Source organism: Balaenoptera borealis (assembly GCF_965194805.1).
Source record: "Balaenoptera borealis genome assembly, chromosome: 11".
NCBI classification, from domain to species: Eukaryota; Metazoa; Chordata; class Mammalia; order Artiodactyla; family Balaenopteridae; genus Balaenoptera; species Balaenoptera borealis.
This window is the reverse complement of record NC_138868.1, coordinates 66,640,672-66,657,137: the sequence shown is the minus strand read 5'-3', so window position 1 is coordinate 66,657,137 and position 16,466 is coordinate 66,640,672. Positions and strand designations below refer to the sequence as shown.

The following is a 16,466-nucleotide window of genomic DNA, read 5'->3' as shown; positions in this document are numbered from 1 at the left end:
GAATATTAAACTTCATATTTTCTTTATCCATTCATCTATTGATGGACATTAATGGATGTTGTTTTCACACTGTGGCTTTTGTAAATAATACTATAATGAACATGGGGGTACATATCTCTCTCTGACAACCTGATTTTAATTATTTTGGATAAATACCCAGAAGTGGGATTGCTGGATCATATGGTAATATATTTTAATTATTTTAGGAAACTCCGAGCTATTTTCAATGGTAGTTGCACCATATTGCCATATATGACAACACGGATGAACTTTGAAAACATTATGCTAAGTGAAATAAACCAATCACAGAAGGACAAATGCTGCATGATTCCATTTATATGAAGTGTCTAAAACAGTCAAATTCATAGAAGTGGAAAGTAAGATGGTTAATTGCCAGGGGCTGAGGAAAGGGAAAAATGGGGAGTTACTGCTCAATGGGTACAAAGTTTCAGTTATGAAAGAATAAGTTCTTGAGCCTCACGTGCTGCTTTTGATCCAACTTCTTAGCCTCGCATCCTTGACTTTCAGTGAATTTGTCACATACCTCAAGGGAAAGTCTTACCTCAGTATATTTTTTTTTCTCCCCAGGATCTTGGCCACTTGAGCCCCGGCTGCCTACATAGCATTCTGATAGCTTATATAGATTTTTTTAAAGTTTATCCAGCCCTTCTAGTTGTTTTCAGAGGAAGGTTTGTCTAATCTATCATAGCTAGAAATGGAAGTAGCTGTTCAGTTTCTAATACGTGATTTACAGTTTCAGTCTATTTGGATTATTGGGCATGTCGCAACTAAATTTTTCAGGCTTTCAGGGTCTGACTTTTGTCTGGATTCTTACATAATGACTATTTCTAAAACTTAATCTCACACCCTGAACAATTTTTGATTATTTACTGGTCTTCTATAGCTTGTAAGTGTTCATTTGTAAACCATATCTGATAGATGTGAGACGTTAACAATAGACTTGGTTTCAGTGGGTGTCATGGGGATAATTTGTCAAGGAAGAACAAGTTGCCTCAAAGTGAAATGTGAAGAGAGTTCATTCTGTGTTTATGTACAGATATCAAGGTCTCTTGAGCATCTTCTAATAGCTCTTTACCTTGTCAGTAGAGAGACTCTTAATAACTTTGCCAGTGCATTCTAACACTACAAAGATGGCCATTTATCAGAAGATGAATGCAATGGTTTAAGACAATTATTTGTTTATAGTCTCAGAAAGGAAAAAAAAGAAAATAATTCGAAGGTGTGTGTGTGTGTGTGTGTGTAACAGAAATTAAAATAACTCTTCTCTCTGCAGTTTCATGGACAAAGTCAGATAAGTTTGGACACAGATTTGGATCAAAGACCACACTGATAGGTTGCACTGGTTCAGTTTTGGTTTCTAGATTTAGGCAGACTGAGTTTGAATCCTGTTTAACTCAGGGTTATTTCCTACTTTTCAAGCTGAAGATTCCTAAAGTGAAATGTGAAAATGTTAAAAAAATATATATATATAGATAAATAGATATATGTGGATATAAATATATATACACATATATATAGGCAGAGAGTAAGCGTGTGTGTGTGTGTGTGTGTGTGTATGTGTGTGTATATATGTATATACACACACAGTGCCTAGAACAATGCCTGGCAGACAGCAAACCCTAAATACACGATCACTGTTATCACTCTTAAGTTTTCATTTGCCTGACTCTAATGTGGGTAGGGAATGCCAGTTTTTCTTCTCTTTATTGCTCATATGCAGTACTCTGTAGGGAAATTGGCATGTACAGTGTCAGCCACTAGATTTGGCTAAATGAAAGAACAGTATCAAATACTGGAGGAAGTTGAGGAAAGTACAAGAAAAACATAATAGATCTGAAATTATGAACTCCCAGGTGACCTGTTATAAGGGGTAAGGGAAGAAAACAGATTGGACACTGGGAGTTATATTCACTAACATCATCATAAAGTCTGCCTTACTGCATGGAATTTAATAGAATAAATAAATTATTGATTATAATAAATAATAAATAATTATTGACTATTTGGCTGAACATTGTGCTCAGTTTAACAGCATAAAAGAAGAAATCAGCGCAATTCAGCAGGAAGGAGTTTGCAGACTGAAAACTAGAAGGTTATCCTAAGTAAGGAAGCTTCCAGAGAAAACATAAAGAAAGTTACGTAAAGCGGTGGATACAATAGCTTACCATAACATGCCTTCTCTATTTAACTGAATCATTTCGCTCACTATATTGCACACTTTACACAATTGCCACAATTTCTGCATTTCCCCAAATGGCTATAATATGACAAGAGAAACAGTAGATTGTGTAATTCTCAAAATAATCTATTTACAATGATTTTTCTCAGCTTCTTTCTCTGTGAAGGATGTGTTTGGTAAGGAAGCACCCCTGGAGGGACAAGACTTTAAACCAGAGGGGAAAATGACTACCTCAATTTAAAGCCTAAATTGAGACAGGATGGACGTTCCAAGTATTCTAATATGTGTAATACTCTCTGTTATTTTCTGTGATCCCAAAGTCTTTGGAAGTTTGTCTGCTCTGACCAAACCCAGAATTAGGTCAGACCTCCTAAGATTATATCACTTCTCTTCTGATATTAACATGCTTTGGCCTTCCAAGTGAGGAAATGTAGAAAAGAGGTGGCGAGTGAGTAATAACTTTCTACTGCTGTGTAACAAATTACCACAAATTTGGCAACTTAAAACAATATTCATTTATTATCTCATACTTTCTGGGGGTCAGGACTCCATGTATATAGCATAATTGGGTTCTCCACTCAGGGTTAAACAGGCTGAAATCAAGGTGTATTCCTTTCTGGAGGCTTTGTGGAAGAATCTGCTTCCAAGCTCATTCCAGTTTTGGTGGAATTCAGTTCCTTTTAGATGTAGGCCTGAGTCCCCATTTCCTTGCTGGTGTCACCCAGGGGCACACTCAGCTCCTCAAGGCCACCTGCACTCCTTATTGTACAGCTCCCTCCATCTTCAAAGCCCGCAATGGAGCGTCTCCTCCAGCTCTCTCATGCCAAATCCTTCTCATGTTTGAATCTCTTTTGTCAGGAAGAGGTGGTCACTTTTCAGGGACTCACCTGATTAGGTCAGACCCATTATGAATTATCTCCCTATTTCAAGGTCAGTTTTCTTGGGATCTTAATTATAGTTTCAAAATCCCTTCCCAGCAGTCCTGATCTAGATTAGCGTTTGATTGAAAAAGTAGGAGAAGGTGTGAATATACCAGAGCATGAGAATCTTGCCCATGTATTCCCAGCCCGACACGTTGCTCCCTGTCCTCCATCACACGCCTCTTAACTAAGATCCCCTTAACAAACATTTCTCACTGCTGTCGTCACTGTATGTCATTATTTTGGAGGCTCCATGAAGTATGGAAAGTACTGGAGTGTTGGAGCTAGAAAGATCTGGGTTGAAATCCCCTCTATGCTAGCTGTGGGATTTTGAGTAGGTTATTTCATTCCTCAGAGCCTCAATTTCCTCAATGGTAAAAACTAGGGCTAATAATAATTATCTCTAAGGCCTGTAGAGAATCAGGAAAGCAATATAATGGAAATCACCTGACTTACACAAGACAGCAAACTTTAGATTCCTGACTTTTCTTCCTTCTTTTGAATGTTCTGATATAGCTCCTCCAATTCACACCTACTTATCCTCAGACATGGGAAAAATTAAGATTTACAAGCCCTGGAGATAAAGTGATTTTCAGTAAATAACCTAACAATTTTCTCAAAAATTCTACATTGTATTTCATTTTGGAATCAATTCATTAGGGTTGACTGATGTACATTCATAAGAACTTTTACTTAAAAGCTCAATATCCTTCTTTGTTTTCACTATTTTTTTAGAGATTCTAAGACCTTCTACTCCCCCAGGGGAGGAAAAAAAAGGAATATTATATGAAGACAGCCAAGCAGTCAGTAGACAGACTCCCACTATTAGGAAAAAAAAATCCCAAAATACCTGTCAGAATGCTACTGGTAAGAGATTTGGCAGGGTGATGATTATGATTACATGTGAGTAGAACAGCAGTTTCCATAATAAATGTGTGGGTTTTGAACAGATTTTGAAACAAAAATGCTGGGATGCAGCCTAATGAATGTACTCATTAACCTTAATAGCATCAGGTAGAGAAGGGAGAGGACCATTTTGGAGGGGGGAATGAATTCAGCCTTTCAGAGTCATTTTATAAGGCATATCAAACAGTGCTGCTTTCTCAATTAAAAATGAATATATGCAGTTGGGACTTCCCTGGTGGCGCAGTGGTTAAGAATCCTCTTGCCATTGCAGGGGACACGGGTTCGAGCCCTGGTCCGGGAAGATCCCACATGCCACGGGGCAACTAAGCCCGTGCACCACAATTATTGAGCCCACGTGCCGCAACAGGAGAAGCCACCACGATGAGTAGCCCGCGCATGGCAAAGAAGAGCAGCACCTGCTCGCCGCAATGAGAGAAAGCCTACGCGCAGCAACAAAGACCCAACACAGCCCAAAAATAAATTAAAAAAAAAAAAAAAAGAATATATGCAGTTATCGGAAAAGAATTCTCTAAAATTTGAAATTTGCCTTTTAAAGTCTAATTTTCTAATAAGTCATATTAAACATTTAAGTCCTTAGTATGTTCAAGGCATCATAATAAACATAAGGATGAGATGTCCAAAACATAAAATTTACAGTCAATTTAGGGAAAACAAATAAATGTACTTAATTTTAATATGATGACAAGTGCAAAACTAAAAGCATCAAAATGTTACCTCTATGAGAGCAGAAATCTTGTCTTCTTGTTTACCACTCTACTCCCACATAACTAACAAGTTATTAGTTATTAGTTACCCAATACTTGTTCAGTGAATAAGAAATAAATGTCACAGTATTTTGGAAGCAGAGAGGAAGGAACTATTACGCCCAGGGGAGCTTGAGAAAGGTTTTAATAAGCTGTATTCAAGTTCAGTCTGTCTGCTTGATAGATGAATTGGATTTTATCAAATCAGGAAAAATGTAAGCAGTTGAAGGGATAACTCTCTGTGCAGAGGGAACAGCATACTCAAAGGCTTGGAGGTATGAAAGTCTGATGTATTTGAGGAATGAGAATCAACTGCAACGTCTCCAGTACACAATATACGTGTGATAGTCTTAGCAGTGCCAATACCATCACACTAAGCGGGACTAAAGATTTCAGTGATCAAGAATAATTGCATGTGCCTGGCATACCCACGTCCCCCGCCCCTACCTCCCCAATGCATAAACTCACACCTCCTGACACAAATTTAACGTTTGCTAACTGCTAGGAACAGTCATTCTGATGCCTACATTTTTGGTCTGGTATTGCTCCTTTTGAAGCAGACTGAGATGATTTATTTATGTTGTTTGCCCCCGGCAGACGCCTCCCCAAGAACTCTGCGGAGTTATGCTAAGTAACCATGTTGCCATTTGAGAGTTCAGCTAATGAAACCCGTACCCACTGTATGTGATTAGCGTTCCAAGTAAATAAACCAAGGGACTGTAAATGTAAGAACTAAGAGTGTGGAAACACCCAGGATACTAATTGAGGGGATGGGGGAATAATCTCAGGAAGGCAGGACAGGAATGTGATTTTCATAAGTGATGATTCAGTGACTGGGAACCTAATGAATTGTACTGTTAAGGGGAAGACTTGAATAAAAAGAAAAGAGGATGTTCGGTCTGGAGGATAAATGAGGAAACTTCCAGTGGGCTGGAAGTCAGCAATGCGCATTCAGGCAGGTCATACATAATGGACTGCTGAGGACATGTGCTGGGACCTCCCACGGTGTCTGTGCAGTTTGCCTGCACAGAATATGCATTCAAAATGCTTACTGTATTAATGCATTAGAATGAAAAGAACATGGAGACTGTTACAGAGGATCACCCAATGCAACTTTCTGTGTGACATAAATTTTTTTGTTTTCCATAGCAATAACTTAAAACGAGGACAGGAAGGAAAGAGTGTATTGTCTGCGTTGTACAGATTTAGATTTTGATAAGAGAGACAAATTTTTAAATTACTGAGCATCTCTATTCTAACATTTGATAATTACTAAACCTTTTTTCTTCAGAATTTTCCAAGAATTTTTTATGCCTGTTACCATGTATCCTTAGGGGTTTCTACGTTCCAGAAATATAGTCTGACATTAAATCTACTGATTGTAAACCCTGCAGTAATCATATTATAACCATAACCATTGGTCTGCTTCAAATATCTATAAGTTAATACAAAAATAATAAAAATAATAATTCTAAAGTTAAAACGTTTATAAGGATATAATTGTATAGAGCATCAGATCTTTAGAGTTCTATAATTTTCATTATTTCTCTCTTTTTTTTTTTGAGTGCCAACAGCTATTGCTCAGCATACAAAACCCTAAACATAATAGAATAGGGTGGGTTAATATGGTACTGGACCACAGGTAAGAAAATTGTTAACTTGTATTTTTTTTTAACACTCAAATTAATTTTATATGTAGAGAACAGGTAGAAATCCAGGAGAAACAAAGTGCTAGAGAGCATATAAAGGGAAATCTGATCATTGTAGATCCCTACTTGTATTCATTTTCTTCCTTTTTCACCCCAAACCTATTTTCCTGTATTTTACAACCTAGGACATGGAGCTACAATGTCACTTACAATATCACTAATGTCTCCCATAAACCAACAACATCCTCCTTTACCCCCTATTCTCCACGTATCTAGTCCTAGGGACTCTGAGAATTCCTTACAAATAGGCTCTTCATTCCCACTCCTTTAATACAAACATCCATTAGATCCCTTAACCACTGTAACAACTTTTCTAACTTGATCCTCTAACACTCATCCACAACCTTTCTTCTCTGTCACTCGCACTGCTACCACAGTTCAACCAGTTCTCATCGTCTCTTCATATCACGTCCCACTTTAAAAGCCACCACTGGCTCCCCTTCACCTGAATGATAAAACTCAAAACGTTTGGAATGGCCCAGAAGACCATTCATAATTGGTCTTCTTCAGCTCACTTTTCATTAGTCACTATCCGGTGCACTCTATATAGCTGCAATGCTTAATATTCACTATTCCCTGATTCACAAATACCTACTTGTTATCTAAAAAATAACATTTCAAAATACAGTTATCACTCCATTACCCATATTTTTCAAACTCAATTCAAATCTTACCTTTCTACGAAGAGTTGGTCAATTATTTACTGATCTTCTCTCTCGATGCGTTCATTTCATACCTATAACAATATTCATTCGTATGTGGTCATTTATTTACATGTCTCTCCTCCTCTCCCATTCCTCCACTAGACTGTGAACACCTGGAGTGTAGTGTCTAAAACCTAGTTAACACCGAGCTGATCTCCCTGTGCTATGTGGCTGCTTCCCACTAGCTATCTATTTTACATTTGGTAGTGTATATAGGTGCTTTGTGACCACCTAGAGGGGTGGGATAGGGAGGGTGGGAGGGAGACGCAAGAGGGAAGAGATATGGGGATATATGTATATGTATAGCTGATTCCCTTTGTTATAAAGCAGAAACTAACACACCATTGTAAAGCAATTATACTCCAATAAAGATGTTAAAAAAAAACGGAAAGAAAAAAAAAAAACCTAGTTAACATATGTTTTTCTAAGTTTAAGTACAATTTCAACACACAGTAAATGTGATAGATTGCATTTTCCTTCACAATATGCACTGATCCTCTCTGTGGGAAAAACTGTACACACCTGTCCCATTCAGATCAGGTTTGGCCGTATAACTCGCTTTGGTCCGTGAAATGAGAGCAGAAGTGACATGTGCCACTTCTGAGCAGAATACTTAACAACCACTGCATGGGTCCAAGACACTCTCTGTTTTTCCCTTCTGCAAGATAAGCCATGTCCCAGAAGGAATGTCTCAGAATGAAGGTGCAGAGTTATAGGCCATCTGCAGTGAACCTAAAGGCTGAGCAAGAAATAAACTTTTGTTCTAAACCACTGAGACACAGGAACTGTTTACTGCCACAGAATAATTTAGTCTAAGATAGGTAGGTATTTCATAAATGTTGAAGAAAAGAAGGAAAGTTATAGAGACATAGAAAATGAATTTTGGCTGGAGAATTCCAGAGTCAATTTTGTTTGAAACAAGAACCTTCTTTTGAAAAAAGATAAAAATTAAACTTTCATGAATTGCTAATTATGAGAAATAATGGAAATTGGGGGTTGAGAGGAGAAAGAGAAGAGGGTAGATGGTAGAGTAAGAGTATATATTTTAGTAATGCGATATTGGGAAGAAAATGAAAGTAAATTCTTGCTAGATGAGCATGTCCTTAAGATGTCTGCAGGCAAGATTTAAAGGAATCTGAGATTTCTACTGAGGAGGTATTTTGAGAATGGGTACGTATTTAAGATTTCTCTTTTAGTTATGTCAATCTAAGTAAGTTTACATTTTTTTTTTCCTATTTCAAATGTCTAAAGTACTGTCTCTATAGCAAAAAAATTGTTTTAAAAATTAAAAAACTGGGGCTTCCCTGGTGGCGCAGTGGTTGAGAATCTGCCTGCCAATGCAGGGGACACGGGTTCGAGCCCTGGTCTGGGAAGATCCCACATGCCGCGGAGCAACTGGGCCCGTGAGCCACAACTACTGAGCCTGCGCGTCTGGAGCCTGTGCCCCGCAACAAGAGAGGCCGCGATAGTGAGAGGCCCGCGCACCACGATGAAGAGTGGCCCCCGCTCGCCGCAACTAGAGAAAGCCCTCGCACAGAAACAAAGACCCAACACAGCCACAAATAAATAAATAAATAAATAAAATTTTTAAAAAAATTAAAAAACTGGAAACCTGACCATAACAACATCCAAATATATATATATGTACATATATATGTGTGTGTGTATACATATATATATATATATATATATATATATATATATATCTCCACTTAATTCTTGCTATTCACAGTAGGTATGTTCTATAAACAGGCACCAAACACTGAATTAGTGAATACTGACCATTACTCCTAGGGGAAATATAGGTTTTAATTGTCATGAGCCTCTAGTCACATTTTCATCAACTAGTCATTACATAACCTTGCTTTATGGTGTTCTGGTCTAAAGACACTTTATTTAATATTTAATATCTAATATTGTTGATGAATTAATTTGAATTCACAGAAAACAGCATTTCACTCATGCCTAAATGCAGCTGCCTTTTTTTTTTTTTTTTACTTTTTTTTACTTTTTAAGAGTATATGTATTATCAACCTACGTTTTAAAACAAATATTTATTTATTTAGCTGCACCGGGCCTTAGTTGCAGCACGCGGGATCTTCGTTCCCACATGCGGGATCTTAGTTGCGGCATGCCAGATCTTGTTCCCTGACCAGGGATCAAACCCGGGCCCCTTGCATTGGGAGTGCGGAGTCTTAACCGCTGGACCACCAGGGGCAGCTGGTTTTCTATGTAAGGTATAGCACATCCTTCTTGCACTTGGGAACTCTAAATAATGTATCAGTACGATACTTGGGGATATTTTAAACAGCAAAATCAATTTAAAAAAACACACAAAAATGCAAAAACTTGGCACTTAATAGACCATGAAAAGGACACTTCTTTAGAGTATCAAAGCTGAAACAAGAAAGCAGAGGTTCACCTTGTTCAGCCTCAGCCGGGTATATGCACATCAGAAGAATCAACTCTTTTGCCACTCTCTGTATATCTGAAAATGACCATAAAAGTGCCATGAGTATCAGTATGGGGGTTGCAAATAAATTTTAGCAAGTAGGTGAATTTACAAATACAGATTCTGCAAATAATGAGAAACGACTGTAAATCAAAGAATTGGAAAGAAAATAATGAAATGGATTATAAGGAGATGGGTAAAATGCCCATCAATGAGAATTGGATGGATGGATGGATAGATGGATGGATGGGTGGATGGATGGATGAAGAGACAGATAGATAGATAGATAGATAGATAGATAGATAGATAGATAGATAGATAGATAGATAGAGAGATAGATAGAGAGATAGATAGATAGATACTAAATCTAGAAACTTGACTGAAATGTGGTACATTTTCAGTTTCTTTCCTTATCTTCCTTCCCCCTTTTTCCTGATTTGGTAAAATATATGTCACCCAAAAGCATTAAAGTAGCGCCAGAATCTTGATAGTCCACTCTAACAATGCAATGGAAAGCATCAGATAGTAGAAAGGTAAGCTCAAGTTTTCTTGGCTGTTCACTTATGAATTTATTATTCCTTACTTAGACATACCCTATCATCTTAATACAAATCTTAAAAGCACATTTTTATGAAAATGTTAATATTTAATAAGCTAAGGTCAATATAGCACCATCTAACTTAGCCAATATGGATTGAACTTTCTTGAGACTTACACAGCAGATATTCCCCCGTAAGCTTAAACAGAATAACCATCTTTTGCCACACAGATACTGGAATTTTCTGTTTATATACGAACTCTTTTATGGTTTTTATTTTGCTGCTGAATGGAAATATCTGGAACAAAACTGTTTTAAAAATCACCACTCTAACTTATAGACTACTAAAAAACATCATCTTTTGCTAAATTAAATGTAGAGATTTATACATGGAAAAGAAAAAGCTAAAGAACATGATGAGAGATGAGTAAATTAACACACTACGGTCCTGACATTTTTTTTTTTAATGGAAATATCACCTCCAAAAAAGTTTATCAAGACAGGCTTTTTACAATCCCCATTAAATTCAGTGAATGAATTGTGAAGGGTAAATTGGACCCATTATGATCTTACATTTCTTATGTAATATTCATAATCACAGCGTTACATAAGAGCGAGCTCGCATGAATAAAAGGAGCAATTTAAATTCCCACTTCCTTGGAGAACGGGGCTCTGCTTGACAAACAGGGTTTCCGGTCCCATTTGCAGCACGCCCAAGCATCTCCTCGAGTGCCAGTGAGACCCACACTCTCCTATCAGTGATATAATAAAGCCTCCAAAACAGAGCAAGAAAATGAAGCAAACAAGCCCACTTCATTTCAACTTGTCAGCTTTAAATAAAATCTGTGCAGCTGAGATGAGAAACTTCAGGGAAGATAATGTGTGAAGTAACCACATTCAACATTGGGACAAAACGTATTGCATTAGTTATTATTTTTTTTCCTGATTTGCCACAAAAGTTTTTGAAATTTCAACATAGATAATTTTCAATGAAATCTCTTCTTGTCAAGGAGGACTTGGAGGAAGAAATGGTTTATTTTTTTCATTTGTTTATTTTATTCTCCTCCTCCACCCACAGATGCCTTAGGAATATCTCAAGCCCCTATGATATCTTAATGAGTAATATATGAACTTGGGAACAACTCTCATTATCAATTTTTAAGTCAGAGCATACTGAAGAAAGTACATGCTTTTTTTTACTTATTCTAATTAATTCCTTACATAATACCTTCCCTGGCACAGATTTATGCAAAATATTGGAGCATGCTCTCTGCCTCCCAAAAAAAAAAAGTATAAAGGACAAAAATGCATTGGAAGGAAGATTAAAAGAAATTAAAAAGAAATTAACATTCCAATAAATAGAAATATCTGAACATTGATGAAATAAACAATGATTGTTAATGTAAATCCTTTCATTCACACTTTCCCCAGTACCCACTCCCTTTCACCCAGCTAATCTCCAAAACCCTTCCTGCCTTGTGTTCAGGAGGCTCTATTCTGTTCTTCCCTTCAACTGTCTCCGTACCTTCTCTTCCCTCTTTGTTGTTACTTTTTTGTTTGCATTGTTACATTTCCCTTGACTTTCTTTACTTCTCCTGAAAGAGCACTTGCACCTCTTCAAAGGAAGGATAGTACCACTGGGTCCCAGCAGATGCATAGCACAAGTTGTGCATATTCCAAATGACAGAGAGGGTGGGAAAAGTCAGAGACACTTTTTTCCTAAATGCCCCAAGGTGTGTCCAGATTTGATATAAACACCTTTTCTTGTCTTTTATTTCCAATGTTGTGTCTCATGTGTTTTGCAAATAAGCTTAGAATATTTTTCCTTATTCTGTTATACTCAGGAACTCTCTGATTTCAAACTCTTTTATTTTAAAATTCCTACAGTACTTTGAGTGATCAGTGCATAGCATGATATTAATATTGAGGAGTATGATCCCTGTCACCATCTTTGATGGCCTATTGCTAAGAAGTTCTTTCAATCACTCTAATGTAAAACATGACTTCATATGCGTATTTTAAATGTGTTAGAGAAGAACCATGGGATAGGAAAGAGGAGTATGGAGTATAAGGACTTCAGTTTGAGGCTCTGATGAATCAATATTTAACAGAATGACCATAATCAGAAAGTTTTTCTTTTTTAACCTCTCTATCATCACATGTAAACATGGAAACAAGTGAATATCCTGTCATAGGATGGTTAAATTAACATTAGGTATATTTTAGAAATATTTTTCATTTTTACTTTATGATAACTATAATGATTATGATTAAGTAAAGGAAAAGAACGTATTTAAAGTTAACTTGTAGCTATTAAACGTTCAGTAAATAGTGTGAATGGTGATATTATGCAGCTTCCATGCATATACTATATTCTACAACCAGTAAAATTCTGCCAAAAGCATAAGGTTATTCTCTGCAGTTCAAGGTAAGTGAGACTGGTACCTTCCAGCATTCTTAGATCCAAAGTTTCCATTGTGTTTTGCACTTTTTATCCTAGCAAGTTGCTGTCTCTAGAATCACGTAGTATGGCCTGAGTGCCATTTAATGACTGTTCTCAAAATGACAGCAAGTAGAATAATTTTCTTAGAAGATGTCTGTTCTAAGCTGAGGGGTTTTTTGTTTCCCCACAGTGATGGCTGGGCTGACAGGTATGATGTGACAGATGGATATCAGCGAGAAGCTGTTGGTGGAATCACAATCAAGCTCCAATCTCCTGATGTCAAGTGGTTTGATGATTATTATCTGAAGCTCCGGCCGGAAACAAACCTCCGAAACCCCTGGTTTCAAGAATTCTGGCAGCATCGTTTTCAGTGCCGGCTGGAAGGGTTTGCACAGGAGAACAGCAAATACAACAAGACTTGCAATAGTAAGCAGATTTATTATTTCATTTAAAGTGGATATGGCTAAGGCTCCAATTTAAGTAAATTGTGTCATGGGGATAGTGGCTGTAATCTGTTAGAGAGGAGGACTCTTACATAAAGTGGGTATTGCTTCTTAGAGTGGTAAGAAAAACATATGAGGGTAAATGCTCACTCTATTAAGATTTCAGACAATTTATTTATATTTATATCATTCAGGAAATTGGTACCGTGCTTAAATGATAATGTGAGCTCCAGAAAGAACTCTTTGTGACATCTTTGAAGGCAAGAACTACATTCTGGTCATTTTGATTATCTTTAGCAGTTAGCACAGTGTAAGGCACATAGCAAGGGTTTCATGTAATATGTCTGAAGAATGAATGAGTGAATGTTGAAGGACAGAGCCAATTCCTACTTTCATCAATGAACTATAAAATAGTAGCAAGGATTTGCTATGTATAATTATGATGTTTCAGGAGACATAACCTAAGCAGAGCCATTCACTCAGTTATTCAACAAATACAAGGATTCACAACATGCCAAACATCACTTTACTTTTAAGGGTATCAAGATGAGGAAAACTAGATCCTGCCCTCAAGGGGTTTAGTGTCTAGTTAGGGAGATCGTCATGCAAACAAAAATTGTAATTCAGTGTTGTAAGCAACATAATATGGGTTTTAAACAAAGGGTTTGGTTAGTTTTATTTGTAGCACATCCAAAGGGTATCTTGACTCTAAGAACCAGGTAGGGTCAATGCTGATTTGTAAGTCAAAGTCTAAAGGTTAAGGTTTGTTAAAACCAATAAGGGATTTGTTGAGACTGACATCCCACATTGTGTAAGAAGCACCTCATATGCACTTGCCAAGGAGTAAAATGTTTTAGTTGGCGGTATAATGTCTTTATCATCATGATGTTGGAACAGAAGAGTGCACTGGGGCAGTGAGGTTGAAATCCTGGCCCACGAACTAATTCCAGTCCACGGAGAAGTGGGCTCACCAAAATGAGGAAAATAGGAACAACGTAGTGAATTTTTTATAATGCATTTCCTCCCTGAGTTCACATCCATACTATGTTTCTTCTATCAGTTCGTTCTTTTGTGAAAATGAATGAGGTAGTAAGTGGTGATTTGTAATTATCTTTAAATGTCAGTACAAGTAAAATGAGAACTTGGCAACCTTGTGTCAGTTCCTCATTCGGCAGTGGTGGAGGAGAGGGATGCTGGAGTGTGGCGTGGTACTGCCCAGTGAAATCCGGAAATCATAGAAGCCTGCTGTGAGATTACATTTGCTTCTCTCTTGCTTTGGATACTGCTAACTCTTGTCCAAAATCTTCAAATGCTTATTCATTTCCTTTGTTTTTATGTTTTACTTTCATGAAAAAATGTGTGTGAATACACAGGATTGTGTTTCACAATTTCAATGTCTATAGCCAATTTTATATTTTTCACAGTTCTATCCAGTTTCTGAAGGACACAAACTTCTTTCTTCTCTTGAGATTTGGGGAGTATGTGGTCTCTGAGTACCGATTCTATGATTGTGTAGAGATTACTCTATGGAGCTACACTGGAGGAGTTTTAGAGGGTCAGCAGTAGTAGATCCAGTCTCCTCTCCAGTTTCTCTTTACTAAGGAGTTAGTGACAACCCCTAACCAGTGTGACTAAGTGAATTTTTCCAGTTGGTCTTCACCCTCTTTTGTACTAATGTTCTTCCTTCCCCACTCCTTTTTGTCTGAAATGTCTTCTCCTTGAAATAATTCTTTGTTTCTCTTACCTTTTTTTTTTCTATTGGAGGTCTTATTGAGATATAGTCTTGAAAAACTCGTTGACTGATTTCCATAGAAACATTATTTCTATGGAAATTGTTCTATAAAATTCTCCATTTGAACTTGTTGCTATAGCTCTCTGTCTTTCACATGAGCACCCTGATGCAACTTCTCTGCACAGGATCTGTTCCTTACTCTAGTTCTGGAAAGCATTCTTTAGTCCCGCCCCCTTGGAATCTTATCTGTCAACAGATGTCATTTTGTACATAAAAATGAACAGTTATATGTAATACCTCTGTTATTCTTCTCAATGAGGGAATTATTATTATCCTTACTTTAAAATAACAAAAGTAAGATTTGGAGAGACAAAACAACTTGCTCAGGAAAACATTAGAACTTAGAATTGAGCTCAGATTTGTCTAAAGTTTAACCAATATGCTATTCTAAAGAGAGAGAATATTATAGTTTTAAAAATCACTATCAAATTTGCATTCTATAATAGTTAACATATAGGTCCTCTAACATATAGAAAAGAAAAATAAATCTTAAAATTATTTGGGTACAACTATGGAATGCGATAATAGATACCTTGATATTCCGTACTCTCTACTTTTGACCATATTTCCTTATTTACTCAAATGTCCTTTCAGCATCCCAGTCCATATCTTCAAAAAGACCCCAGGTAGTTTATTCTTATCTGTAACACTACTGAATATGAGTAGTGTTTTCCTAAATATAATGTACTTTCATCAAGCAGTGTGCATAAGACAACCATTTCTGAGCTGGAGTGGTAAGCTGGAGCTTATAATTCATGGATGGCAGGCAAGAAATCTTCAGCTTATTCACTGTCTACAGTACCTAAAACCTAATAGATTGTTCAGTAAGTAAAATGGCTTGACACAAAGAGTGGAAATACCCATAGACGAATTACTGCTTATTTTTCTTAGAAGCTTCTTGAAAGGCAAAGTATAAAAGCTAGGAGAGGTATCTGAATCTGGTAGTCCAGAATTAGCAGTAGCCTTATACAGAATGAGGTATAGAAAAGCTCTGAGTAACCAGAAAGTTAAAGGAAAACATTTAATATTGAATAAGTAACAGAGCCATCTTGGAAACGGACCAACTCCTAGAAATTAATTCCAAATAGATTAGAGCTAAGTGATTATAGGTGATTCACTTTGTTGTACAGCAGAAACTAACACAACATTGTAAAGCAACTATACTGTAATAAAAAAAAAATTTGTAGATTTTTTGATGATGGTTATTCTGACTGGTGTGAGGTGATATCTCATTGTAGTTTTGATTTGCATTTCTCTAATGACTGACGTTGAGCATCCTTTCATGCGTTTGTTGGCAATCTGTATATCTTCTTTGGAGAAATGTCTATTTAGGTCTTCTGCCAATTTTTGGATTGGGTTGTTTGTTCTTTTAATATTGAGCTGCATGAGCTGCTTGTAAATTTTGGAGATTAATCCTTTTTCAGTTTCTTCATTTGCAAATATTTTCTCCCATTCTGAGGGCTGTCTTTTCATCTTGTTTATGGTTTCCTTGCTGTGCAAAAGCTTTTAAGTTTCATTAGGTCCCATTTGTTAATTTTTGTTTTTATTTCCATTTCTCTAGGAGGTGGGTCAAAAAGGATCTTGCTGTGATTTAT

General features: G+C 36.8%; 1 protein-coding gene and 1 long non-coding RNA gene across 7 annotated transcripts in view; one reads left to right on the top strand and one right to left on the bottom strand.

The window, feature by feature from the left end:
* LOC309605137 overlaps positions 1-16,466 on the bottom strand; it is a 394,782-nt gene that overhangs the window by 68,181 nt on the left and 310,135 nt on the right. For both annotated transcript variants that reach the window (XR_014231242.1, XR_014231243.1), the window contains one exon: positions 7,174-7,235. This is a non-coding gene — a long non-coding RNA (uncharacterized lncRNA). The remainder of the gene's footprint in view (positions 1-7,173; positions 7,236-16,466) is intronic.
* The window catches only part of GRM5 (glutamate metabotropic receptor 5), a 547,875-nt gene that overhangs the window by 390,225 nt on the left and 141,184 nt on the right, over positions 1-16,466 (top strand). For all 5 annotated transcript variants that reach the window (XM_082340447.1, XM_082340448.1, XM_082340449.1 and 2 more), the window contains one exon: positions 12,827-13,062. In XM_082340447.1, the coding sequence (XP_082196573.1) occupies positions 12,827-13,062 (236 nt within the window). The remainder of the gene's footprint in view (positions 1-12,826; positions 13,063-16,466) is intronic.